Source organism: Primulina huaijiensis, chromosome 8 (genome assembly GCF_012295235.1).
Source record: "Primulina huaijiensis isolate GDHJ02 chromosome 8, ASM1229523v2, whole genome shotgun sequence".
Classification (NCBI taxonomy): domain Eukaryota; kingdom Viridiplantae; phylum Streptophyta; class Magnoliopsida; order Lamiales; family Gesneriaceae; genus Primulina; species Primulina huaijiensis.
In genome coordinates, this window is record NC_133313.1 from 21,217,340 (window position 1) to 21,231,625 (window position 14,286).

A 14,286-nucleotide genomic window follows, 5' to 3' on the forward strand; every position below is an offset into this window, starting at 1 on the left:
CCCAGTAAGTAGGCATGAAAGGCTAAGCACTCGAGAGTGAATCCGAATGACCCGAAAACAATCCAGCCCCAAATGAGACGACCCTCCATTCATAAGAAACAATAACATTTCATTCGAGCACGTCCAAAAATTCATCGTGTCCCATTGTGTTTTGCAGTGCTTCCAGCCTCGTCGGCTCGCTTGATGATTTGCGGCGTTCTTGATGTTGCGGTCATGGTTAGGACTAGCCAAAAGAGTTTTACTAGGAGTGGAATCTTGGGAGTTACCATTTGGCCTTTTTTGGGTATTTAATTTGTGGGAGATTGAATGTTATTTCTATTGTGGAATGAGCTTGAACTGAAGAAAGTTGGTGTTATATACAGAAATAAGTTAATCCAAAGGTTATATCTGTTGTGGAATGAGTTTGAGCTGAATAATAAATACATTTTCAAAAATAAATATGAGCCAAATGTTTAGTAACTGAAATCTAATCGACAATTAATGTGAAATATTCGGTGTCGAGATGTACATTATTTAGATACAATCTTGATGTAGTGTTTTAATTGTAGAATCTCATTTTTTGACTTCTTTGTATAACATACATATATACAAAGCAATATCGATTTCATTAAATGAAGAAAAATTTAATGAATTATTTCTTATGATTTCCTAACATTAACCAATTGAAATCAAACATGATTTTAACCTTCTTTAAAATTTATTATTTTTTGAAAATAAATAAATAAACTCTCCATATTTGCATCAGTGTGGCTAACAAGTAATTTACTTTAAATATTTAAAAATGAAGTACAAATTTACGGTATTTTTTTTCTTGTTTTCGTTATGTAGAAGTATAGCAATATATGATTTTTTAATATAAAAAAATCAATTTTCTTATTTTCAAAAACATCCACGGTAAAATGTCAAAAACTGAACATAAGTGGCGGTGCTCCAATTATTTTATGACATTGACGAATGTATATAATATTGATCACCAAAACCAAATATTCATATGTATCTATTACCAAATATTAAATAGGATGAGACGACGAGTACAGAAGAACTCTTTCGATAAAAAGAATATATGATACTGAAAATATCCTAAATCCGAGCTTCCACTCAAATGACAAATAATACAATGAATATTTACACTTGTTATATTATATATATTTTGTCGTTAGTCAGTATTTTTTGGTGTTACGACAACATTTCAGTAAAATGATATCAAAATTGAAAAAATATTCAAATTCCATAACTAAAATCGTGAATTAATCGATAACAAAAATAAAAATAAAAAAATTGTGTAAATTGCAATATCGAAAGTATAATTTTTCACGTAATTGGAAGACCAGAGTTGATCATAATACGCGTTGCAATTTATGTCAGCAGACCAAACAATAATATTTTGGCGGAGTCACTATTATCATTTACTAACCCAGACAGAACTAAGATTTAATAATTAATTCTTTTGAATTGTGATGATATATAGCGAGTACTTTAGACTGAGATGTAAAAATTTACAGTATTATACTAAATTTTTGTATTAAAAAAATTGCAAAATTGTCATTTTTGTGAAAATTATAAAAGAAATAAAAATTAGGAGATCGTTTTTTTTCCTTGGATACAAAGGAATTTGCATTATTGGATTTTGATTGATTGATTGATTCGTTTGTGCATATTTGTCAAAATGAGAATACATTAAAGATAATATATAAAAGGAATACATTACAGATCGAATACATTAAAGACCCGTGAAGAATATAAAATTCCAATCTGCCCAATTAATCCATGACATGCCCTCCACGATACTCACGATATTTATTAGTGGCAGAATGTGATTGGCAGAATGTGATCGCGTTTTATATATANTACGTTTATACAAATATGATTGAATTTATTAGATGTGATTTTGCTTCGCTTTATTTTTTAAACTATTTGTAAAGAAATTTTAAATATTGATTTGAAGATTTTTGAAAATAGAGAAATAATGAAAATGATATATGTTTGAATATATTTAGAATATGTGATGAAAATATTGGATAATATAATCTTGAAAAAATACGATTCAAGATTTGAAAAGATAATGTTTATCATAAATATGACGAAGTTTTCTATATAAACGAGTGTTCATTAATTTTGAACATTGCCGAGAGCGATTACGTGTGATTGAGAGATATCAATGATTTTAGTGTCAAATATTTAAAGTTTGAGCGCACATATTTTTGGAGGAGAAAAACATTTATGCATATTTTGTGGGCAAAAACTTGTGTGAGACGGTCTCACGGGTCTTATTTTGTGATATGGATATCTTATTTGGGTCATTTATAAAAAAGTATCACTTTTTATGCTAAGAGTATTACTTTTTATTGTGAATATCGGTAGGGTTGACCCGTCTCACAGATAAAGATTTGTAAGACCGTCTCACAAGAGACCTACTCTATTTTGTGTTACATTATGTGTCTTGACAAGTTATGAGACAAGATTCATTTAGTTACACCTTATTCATTCTGATTCGAGATTTCAACTTGTTGGTAGTACACACATACTCAAAGACTTGGGATTCTTTCCTTGGGAGAGGAAGGTGACGTTATCGAGAAAGAAAAATCCGCAATTTTGAAGGGAGTTCGAGTTGACGGATATTGAAGACGAGTTTTGCTCACGAAGCGAAGTGTACTAAATGTGTTCGTCATAGAGGTGTGATTAGAAAAGGATAGTCTTTTATTTGAATAAGTCCTCGTAGGATTGTAATTGCTTATATTTAGTAGATTTGCTTGATAGCTGAGCGTTATCTCGTGGATATAGCTCGATTGGATCGAACCATGTTAAAATTGATTGTGTTCATATTTTTGCTTTTAGTTTTATTTTCTTAGTTGGGATAATTGTGAAGACCCTGAAAATCCAAAATACTAAGTGACATAAAAACGTGATTTAGTGGCTAATTAAACATGACTTAGTGGCATAAAAACGCGGCTTAGGGGCTGAATAATCATGGAGTAAGCTTGAGACATGAGATCGTGGCATGTAGTTGGGTGTCTTATCAATTATCTATAAAAGGGTATCAATTGTCATACATGAATCACATTTCACAAGCTTGAAATCTCTCATATTTCGAAAACAATTCAACAACAAAACATTCGAACAACACTCTGCTCGTTTTCAAGCAAAAGTTTCGTCCAAGAAGCAAGCCAAGCAGCACCGAATTCTGAACAACACTCGACCCTTTGTTTGAGCCAAGTTCGAATGTCAAGGAATATCATTTCGAGCAACAAGTCTTTCACACTTATTTCGATAAAAGAACATGTGAGTGGGCTTATAAGTATGTTTTAAAATAATGATGTTCCTGTTATTTTTGAAAACTCAATCATGCACTACATGTTTCATGACCTTTAATTTTGTATATGTTTCATTCCGCATGATCTCTTTACTATGCTATGAAATCTTGAAAATGCAATGTTATGATTCGAAATAAAAGTGGTAAGAAAATTTCCGAAACATGACAAGATAGGTAAGGCCCTGATGCGGTGGGTTATAATAATCGATATATGGCCTCACTTCCTTAGAGGAGTAATAATTAGAGACTGATTATTATATCATGGATAAGGAGATGAATATATAACAGTGCTTTGTATAAGTTGATGCTCCAATTACGATATGTTTTGATACCTTGTTTCGAATTTTATTTGTCTCATGTATTGATTCATGTTATGACATGTCACCTTTGAACTCAAATTATATATATATTTCATTTTTTTGTGTACTATTATCTCCCCACATACTGATTATTTCTCCAAACACTCACCCCCTTACTTCCCTTCTCAGATAAGGGCGAAGATCAAGTGAAAGAAGGTGAACAACAAATTTTTGAGGTTGGTGATCAAGTTCGAAACATGAAAGTTTCAAGCATTGTTTTTAGTTTTATTTTCCTTTACGTTATTGCTTTCGCAATTGTGATATGTACTGTAAAAACAGTTATGATTATGTAATAAACTGGTTTTTGGTTATTTTATATACTACGTGGCTTGTTGTTTTGCGATTTTAATTGTTAAACAACGCCGATGATGCGTCTCGGTTTTGGGGTGACAATAATCATAAAAACTAAGCAAAATAAGATAAAATTGGATCACGGAGTTTATTTATTTTTATCTAAAAACATGATTGATTTGAGTACCCATGCAGTTTAGCTCCGTGTATGATCACTTTGGCTTCGTGCTAAGAATAATTCTTTATTTATTGAATAAAAAACAGCAAATTCATATAATAATCCAAAAGAATATGTAAACAGTTATGATCTAGAAATTAAATTTTCCAACGCCAACAGAACAAATAATTTCACCCTTATAAATAGCACACTCCAGCTATGTTTATACCATCTCATATACTCAATAAAATCTTGACTAGTTGAAATTTTTCTGAGGTGAGCAATATATACTTATCATGCAAGAAGAGAAGCAACACCACCACCTCTTCCACCACAACAAGGAGGAAGAGAAGAAGCCGGTCGAGGCGGTGGTGCACTCTGAAACCGCCTACGGGGTTGATGGTGCGGGTCAATGCTACGAGACTACAGAAACCGTCGGCTACGCTACAACTCAACCAGATTTTGAGAAAGGGCGAAAGCCTCATCAGCGCAAGGAACACCTCGGTGAGCTGGGAAATGTGACTACTGGTCCTATTGCCTTGGTAAATTCCTTAATTAAGTATTGCCCAAATTTCATGTTATTCGCAACCTACCACGCACGACATTGGATCATGGAATAATACAAGATTTTAATATTAGTCTGATTTGATATCTAGAAAATTAATTAGTATCACAAATTAAAAATAACCGTGTAAATTAATGTACTGTTATTTTCGTCATTATTGTCTATGTAATCATGTTTACTGACCAGACTTGTTCCAGATATTCTTTGTGTAAAAGAAAATTTATACAATTGATCAATCTGAAATATGTAAAATGATAACAACAAAATACAATTATATATAGGTAATTAATTAATAATAATCATTCTACCAACTCGTGAGCACTCGAATGTACGTATGACTCGCGGCTCGCAAATCAAATTCTCTATAATTAAATAAATGTACTAGCTAGCTAGTAGCCGAAGCCCCTAATTACAATTAATGACTATACGCGAACCAATCAACGCAACCTTTTGCAAAAATAAAAAATAAATCAATTTAATTAATTTTTGCTCGATCTTTGTATTACGTCGAAAGATTCAATAATCACCTTGATCCGTCATCTTATCTCACATATATTAATTTTGACGTTTTACATGAAAATGGTCAGTATCAGAAGCATCAGGCCAAGAAGGACGAAATGCACACGCACATGAACAAATTAGAGGAGGAGATTGGGACGGCGGTGACGATGGGAGGCGGTGGCTACGCATTCCTGGAGAATCATGAGAAGAAGGAATCTAAACATGCATGAGCAAGAAAAGGCCGGGGGAAAGCACCACCACCACAATCCATCCTACTCTAAATAAAAGATTGTGCTTGTGTGGGTCTCTCTTGTTATACGTGCATGTTGTTATATATATATATGTAAAATAAATATGTTATTGAGTGTTCATGTGGTATTATGCCATGCATCATTCACATATGGTGTCAATAAAGCTCTTATATATTTTTCTTGTCTATTAATAGATATCAACCTGAAAACATGGCAGAGAATATATATATAAGCAGCATTCATAAATTCGTCATTTCTAAAATCTACACATGATCACTAGTACGAAAAATGTGCATCAACGTGCATCTACCGTTGGAAAGTCAGGCATGTGGCCCAACTGAAGGTAGAGTGGATGAGAGGCTACGGTGATGGCTTGACCGAGTGAAGTAAGCATGGAAGGCCAGCACTCGTGAGTGATTATCCGAATGGCTCGACAACAATCAATCCCCAAATGAGACCTTCCATTCAGAAGAAACAAAAACATTTCATTCGAGCACGACTTTAGCTCCAGAAACGCGCCCAAACATTCCAACGTGCCCCCTACATGTTTCGCAGTATTTCCAGCATCGATGGCTGGCTTGATTTGTGGCGTTCTTGACGTTGCGGTCACGGTTAGGACAAGCCATGGGAGTGTCACTAGGAGTGGAATCTTGGGAGTTACCATTTTGCATTTTTTCGGGGATTTAATTCTTGGGAAAGTGAATGTTATGTCTGTTGTGGAATGAGTTTGAGTCGAAGCAAATTGGTGTTACGTGTTGAGATAGGTTAAGCCCAAAGATATAGTGTGACATTCCATTGGGCTTGCCCTCGAGGATTTGAGACATTTTTTTGAGTAATAAATACATTTTTCAATTCAATATAAATACGAGCAACCAAAAGTCTGGTAACTGAAATTGATTGACAATTAATTTGAAATATATATGATTTCATTCATTGGTGGACCAATGGTTCGGTTCAGAGCAATATCGACTTATTTGTATAACATACATATATACCGGCCCTAGTAGATTTTGTGTAGAACTTACTCACTATATATACACACGCACACGCGCACACACACGCACATGCACACGAACTTAAAAGTGTAACGTTTGGACGATGTATCTAAAGCTCACATCTGAATTTAATTCCTCGAGTGATGTATAAGTTCGATTAAACAATTATTTTTGATAACACATTTTTATATATATTTCCGAATGAAAACGATATTTCTTTTCATTTTTTAATAAGTCGATATATCCTTCCAAATTTGTGTGAGTAGAAATGCTTCACTATGTTATATCATAATATTCTATATTTATATTATATTCTTACCAGGAAAATGTAAATTAAAACGTTACCGAGTATATTATTCAATATTCAATGAGAATATTAAACCCGGAGGCTTTTAAATTAAAATTTGGTTTACAGCTCATGAAAGTGACTGGCCAACTGGGATTGCGTAATGGTGGGGCCCATTTGTAAGCGTGGCTTGTTTAAGACCGTCGATCTCTTTAGCGGCGAAACGGTTAACTCGACCCTACCCCTGCGGGCACTGCCGCAGGAGTCGATCCAATGGCTCGGATTTTTCCGAGTCAATTTTTTTTTTTTTTAACATGAAGGTGGGTCCAAATCACTTATGTGGAGTGATCCGGGCCGTTCATTGCCTGCACGGGCAGGTTGAAATAAACCCGACGGAACATTCCAGCTCCAATTTAATCTATGGGCTAATATCGGGCTCAATGGCTGATAAATTTTGGAGTGCGTGGATTTTTTTTTTTTTTTTTAATGTATGTGTGTTCGAAAGGGAAATTAGCCTTCAGTCCCAGCCGTCGATTTTTTTTATGTTCAGTCCTTGGGTACTTTTTTAGTACCACATTTCCACATGAAGTGTACCACATTTCCACATGAAGTATACCACATTTTGTATGATATAGTACCACAATTTTGTGGGTAGAGAGTAAACCCAAAGAAATATTTTGATTGGAGATTTTTCACCAACTTCTCCGTGTTCGAAAACATATTTGTAATTTTTAATAATGATATTAGTCATATATTTATATGATTTTGATCATAAATTTCTTGTAATAATAACTTCCCCAAAATAACATTTTATGTTCTTGTACTTTTATTTGAGCTTGGATTATATTTTTTTTAAGAAAAAAAAACTATGTGACTTTGTATGGTAATTATATTTGAGTAACTTTTTTATCACTAAAAATTCTATATTTAAGGTTTTTATTATAATCTAGTTTCTCTCAAAAGCAATAATATTATGGTAAACATATATCCATGTGCTTTGAAAGACATTGAATACATTGAAAATTAAAGATAATTATTACATAAAACTGTCAATCAATATTATCTATGAAACTAACTTTTGGTGAAGTCGTTTTTATATTTTAAATTTGTCCTTTTATGTCATTTTTTAGTTAATTTATGGTTTCCTTAATGCAAAATTTATTTAAAAAATAATTATATATCAAGAATTATCTAAAATATTTCATCTAAATGTATCATTAAAAATGTAAGGATTATTTTGTCCGACAGATATCAATAAATAATGAAAATATCAGAATAAGAGTAAAAGTAGTAAATTTGTATTTTGTCAGAATTAAATGTTGTGCCAGATGTTACAACATCTCGGACAACATCTTCATGCAGCGAAAACTTTTTATAACACAAATTGACTTGAAATAAATCGATGGACAAAATTAAATATTCACAAGTCGGTGCCTTATGGCAAAAATTAATCACTAGAAAACCAAATCGTTTACACAAAAATTTATCACTGGTGATTATGACAAAAATCAATTTTCTCAACAAGTTGAGAAAATAAAGCTTTTTAAAAACAACCAACAATATTAAAACGTGAATAAGAAAGCAAAAGAAACGCCAACGAAAACTAGAGTCACAGAAACACTCTTCAGCCAACTTCGTCACGGATGTTGTCTGCAGAGGTTCCCAACACTCAAGACAACACTTGCTATCGGCAGTTTTCAAGGCAGCAGCAACGTTGACAGTGTTTTTCTCTGAGATTCAGAACGTGCAAAGTGCGTGTATTATGTTGAGTAGAAAACGGCCAGTCCTACAAAGCCCTTGGTCTTCCTTTTTATCGATGAGAGTCTTATCACATAAGGAAACCTATTAAACAAGGGAAGATAAGAGTTTGATTAGAAATAAACTCTATTTAAACATTGATAACATATCTCATCAAATCATTAACATAAATATAATATCTCAATAAGTCAACAATATGCTTAAATATATTTGCACAATTATCTCATTATCTTAAGAAAGACAAAATAACATAATATTACCATACTCAATTTAAATCAATAAGGAAAGATATAGTTAGGGAAATAATTTAATTCTATAATTCTATCAAACTAGACAATATTATTTCCCTTCAAAAAAATTATAGTACACACAACAATAATTTAAAGATAATATTTTAAGAGTAAATGATGAATAAATCTCTAATCTCATATTGTTATGTGTATTCAATCTTTGTCGAACAAAAAATGTTTCTGTACTCCGAGGCTCACGTATGTTTTCTCGAATGAAGTTTGGTACAAAATATTTAAAATATGATACTAATATATAATATTAGTGTACAAGTGTTTCAGATGTGATAATAATGTATGATTTTCGAATACTAATGTATTGATATTAATGACACGTCTTTTTTCGTATAAAAGCGATACAAAAAATAAAAATATGATACTAATATATAATATTCAAATGTTAAATGTTTCAGATCCGGTACTAATATATAATTTTTGAGTACTCAAACATATAAAACAAGTATTGATATTAATGACACGAGTTTTTTCCGGATGAAAATCGGTAAATATTAAAAATATGATACTAATATACGATATTTTAGTATCATATATTTCAGATCTGATATTAATATATAATATTTGAGTACTCAAACAAGTGTAACAATTTTTGTTATAATATAGTTGTTCCAATTTATACTCAAAATTTTATTTTTTGTACTAAATTTGAAATAGTTAGTACTCAAATATAATATATCAATACCAAATTTTTAATTTTTGGTACTAAATGTCATCCAGGCATAGACTTGGGAATGCACCGATATTTTTTGTGTGAATCATAAAAGTGAAGAAAAGTATTTCGATCGTCACATAACTTGTGTTTGAATTCATAGGTTTACCATCAAATCTACCATATTTTAATGTTTCATTCACGAAAACGGTGATGAAGCGCGTGAGTTGCAGTGACCGACAGTCCACTGCATACGTGGATGTACGTTGGTCCTTAGATGCTGTACAGCACCTTTGTTGGATTGGCAAACGTATTTCATTTTATTTTATTTTATTTTATTTTATTTTAATAAAACTTCACAAAAATCACGATCACAATCATAGGACTGTGACTTTTTTACGATTGACGGTTAGAAAGCTGCAATTAAATTTTTTTATAAAATTATGTCACATTAAATAATCAATACTTTCTCGCAAAATTTCATATAATTATTTTATAATTTCTCATTGAAACATTTTCCACACCACTTTCATGTTATCTACATAATTATTATTTTATATTTCAACCGAAGACAAATATATTTTTAAATTTGTAACCTCGTAAGTTTAGAATGTTGTTTATTTATTATGTTTGTTCACGATCATCATATTTGTGATTATTTGACTGTACATATATTGGTTAATCAAACTTGTTATATTTTCGGTAATTTAATTATTCTTTCAAAGAATAACGATCCCTAAAACATGAAAGGTTAACTATTGATTTAAACGACTATGCAATCAAAGTTAATATAATATTAGCTACCATACATCGGTTGGGGTTGTATATATGAACTTGGACAATAATCTCCCCTTGAGCTAATTTTTTAGATTTGGTTAGATCCAGTTCTTAATCTTAACATTGTGTTGGAGACATTTTTTATTCTGACCAAGGCTCATCGTCATTTGTTGGACTATTCATAGTTGGATCACTTTTAAACTTTACGCTCCAGATTTTCATTACTGAGCATGAGTGATTTGTTATTTGTCTTACATCGGTTGAATAAAATTTCTGGGAATTGCATATATGAACTTGGACAATCCTCTTCCTTTGAGTTAGCTTTTGTTATTGACTTAGATCCAAGTTTTAATATTAACATATGCAAAGTTTCGTTTTTTTAGTTGAGAGGGGATTGTTACAATTAGTTTTCGATACCGAAATATCGTCCCATATTTAAGATTTTGGTGCTAGATGAATTATAATTCGTTGAGATAATAAGACAAGGGATATAATTAATTAAATTAAGTTCATTTGACCAAGTTAAACATTAACATTAATAAAAGCAACGTACGTAAGAAGATGCTATTGAATGTATATAAAAATAGAGGGACTCCGATGTAATTAACATGATCTATCAATAATAACTCAAGTGGTTCGAGATAGCACATTAACTATATGTGTGTGTGTATATATGTATATGAGATTTAGGAAGAGAAGTGATGCAATGGCACCGCCAGTATCTAAGACTGAATCATGAAACAGTGGATCAAAATATTGACAAAATTTGTCCAAATACAATTTAATGCAAGGTGGTTAGAACAAGCATGCAGCTTTCCTTGTCGTGCTCGACCTAACGAGTCCTTTTGAATAACTAAACCACTAAAACAAATTCGAGTTACCGACTATTATGGAATGATTTAGAGCCACCCGATCCATTTAATTGACAGCTAAATCGTCTACCAAATATATTTGTACCATATCTAATTTAAGAGAGGCTACCAATATAGTATTAGACTTTTGTAGAATTAAGTCCGACTTTAATTACCCGATGTTTAAATTCGACATCATTCTTGGTATGGATTGACTATCTATGAATGGAGCTTCGATATATTTTCGGCAGATGTCAGTATCTATTCGAACACCCCGTGGGAAATCTTTTGTCTTTGAGGCAGTAAGGAACAACCCAATGCTGCACATTATCTCATGCATCTGTGCGAGGAAACTTATGAGATGAGGCTGTCAAGTTTTTCTAGTATGTGTTACTTCAGCACCTGTTCTTGTCGGTCAGAAGCTAGAGGATGTTGAGATTGTTAGAGATTTTCCTCGCGTCTTTCATGAGGATCTTTATGTCTAATGATAAGAACGAGATTCCAAACTCACATTGTCTTGATTTCAAATCCACTTATATGAGTATGTAATATTTAGGATTAAATAGAAAATTTTATATATAAAAAATGTCGGATGTCAATTATAATATATTCAAGTTTTAGATCATAATGACTTCCAAGTATATCAAGAAGCATGGAACGAGGAAATTTTATAAATATAAGAATATTTTTTCCCAGCGGTTAGTCACTAAATTGAATACGAAAATAGAAATGATTAATTTAAATGGATTCTCAACAATTGTTTTAATAACAACAAATANGGGAATTAATACCTCTCTGTTAGCAATCAAATGAAGATAGAAATAATTAACTTCAACAACTATATGTAGGGATGCTCGTACTACGTCATTACCTCACAATCAAGGATACAACAGACAACACATGAAAAGAATACAAGGATTCAATCATCAAATGTGTTGTCTATCGACCGTGTTCATCTTTGTGCTCAACAATAAGTTGATACTCACATATTGGATATACAATTTTGATATACTTTATCATATTTAATAGATGAGTATCACATCATTTGTGTGTATATAAATATTTATGGTTGGTGAAGTGTAATTTTTGTTTTCTACTTATTTTATTCCGGTTGATCAACTTATGTGGAACCAATATAAAAAGTTGAAAAATTATATTTGGAGGTGTCGCGTAAAGAAGCATTGAAGAATGGTCCACTTCCTTGAATTTTTTTTACTAGAAAAACTCCATGCGGGCATGTGGATTCATTCATGTACACATGTTTCATCTTCGAATATTTCTATTTTATTATGTGCAGACGACCTTACTATTTCTTTAATTATTAATATTACCTAATGTTGATTTATTTACACCTTTTTGAGTATAACATTTAATCAATTGACATTGTATAATTTAGATGTTATATATATATACAACCAACCTACTAATTAGTGAGATACAGACTTGTGTGTTGTTGATAGAAACGGCTGCAAAAACTAATGATTATCAATCTAAATGTGGCAATATATCATATGTACCAAAAATAAGGAGAGACTTGAAAATTGAGTCGAGGGGTGATCACTTATCTCTATACCCCAAGTGGTGGTGGTTTACTTTTTAAAGTGGGGTAATAGAAAATCATATCATGTATCATTACTCTACACTTTTCACATAGGCTGTAATTTGCATTTAAGCAAAGTTTTGCTTTATCATAAATATTTATTTAGTACTTAGCTTTTTCCAATTCCACAATCGACCAAGTTAAAACTTGGCATCTTTCTGGGTGGGTTAAAACCCTGTGAAACGGGTTGCAGAGAGGGACGAGTCCGAGACAATGGGTCCAATGACGGGTCCGAGGCGGGTCATAAGTTTGAATGGACCTATATATATATATATGTGTGTGTGTGTGTGGATCCAACCCGGGTTGAGCGGGTCGGAATTTGAGACGCGGCGAGATGGGTTTAAGAAAAAACGGGACATGTTCGGGTCTAGTACTGTCCTAATTTTCCTTACAGAGTCAGGTCTCGGGTTTGACCAAACCCGTCCCATAATCATCCCCACATGCAAGTGTTTACGTTTTGTATGATTTCTTTTTACACGCACATAACATTTTCCAGAATTTTCTCAGTTATACTTACAAACAAAGGGACAAAACATGCTACATTCTGATTAGATTAACTCAATTTTTAAAACACGATTTGTTCAAATTATTATATTTTTTTCACAGTTACTCTCTTATTTTAAAATAAAAAATAAATATATCTCATTGCCAGCTCAACAGCAAAGGCGAGAAAATATTTTATTAATATTTTTTTTAGTCAAGTCAAAATGGGTGATCGGATTGTATATGGCATCTATAGATTAGTGTATAATTTAGTTGACAATTACTGAGCATCCATCCATCCACACTAAAACCGTGAAAACACAATCCCACAAGGAAAGTAGAAGCAAACAAACATCCTATCCCCTTTGGATTTTGGATAGTTTTCATTTGAATTTTTGTTATCATATATATATATATATATAGTAACAAAAATTCAAATGAAAACTATCCAAAATAGATTTGATATGCTGCACACTTACCGTCCTACCGTGCACACCTATGTGAGCATCGATGAGGTGTCACTCACTCATTGGATGTGATGAAATATAGAAAAATTGTGTATTCCATGGGTGAGCGACACATCATCGGTGCTCACATAGGTGTGCACGATAATTGTGCAATATATCAAATCTCTATATATATATATATATACAAACAAACATAATATCCCCTTTGGATAGTTTTCATTTTAATTTTTTTTACCTACACACACAATGAAAACATTTTTAATTTCAAAATATATAAAAACAACACATTTAATAATATTCATAATTTTTTTTAACAAAGAGTGAAAATTTTGTTTTTTAACTTTGGTTTAAATATAAACATTTGAGAAGATCGTTTTCTTAAATAAATTGTTGACCAAAATTATTTTACAAATTTCTCCAAAAATTATATATATATATATGTAAAAGACAATCTCTCACTATAAATTAAAAAATATCGATCAACATCTTATTTTTTGTTTTTAAGTGATATGATCGACTGTTCTTTTTATATAAAATAAAAATAAAAATAAAAATAAAAATATCAATGTAACATAGACCCACCATCCATTGACAGATTTTTCGTCCGTAAGTAATAAAGGTTTAGATCTATATTATATGTAGTGTATTTTACTTTGATCGTAATAATAATGATAATAATTA

At 31.7% G+C, this 14,286-nt stretch overlaps 2 protein-coding genes across 2 annotated transcripts; one reads left to right on the forward strand and one right to left on the reverse strand.

Moving 5' to 3' along the window:
- Positions 1–4,337: 4,337 nt before the first annotated feature.
- LOC140982390 (abscisic stress-ripening protein 2-like) lies at positions 4,338–5,608 on the forward strand. The gene is made up of 2 exons (XM_073448866.1): positions 4,338–4,659; positions 5,270–5,608. Exons 1-2 carry the CDS (start codon positions 4,414–4,416, stop codon positions 5,411–5,413), a joined length of 390 nt encoding a protein of 129 aa, XP_073304967.1. The 5' UTR covers positions 4,338–4,413; the 3' UTR covers positions 5,414–5,608.
- LOC140982167 (egg cell-secreted protein 1.1-like) lies at positions 5,270–9,588 on the reverse strand. The gene is made up of 3 exons (XM_073448585.1): positions 9,568–9,588; positions 8,845–8,890; positions 5,270–6,181 (listed from the first exon to the last, which is right to left on the reverse strand). Exons 1-3 carry the CDS (start codon positions 9,586–9,588, stop codon positions 5,730–5,732), a joined length of 519 nt encoding a protein of 172 aa, XP_073304686.1. The 3' UTR covers positions 5,270–5,729.
- Positions 9,589–14,286: the final 4,698 nt, after the last annotated feature.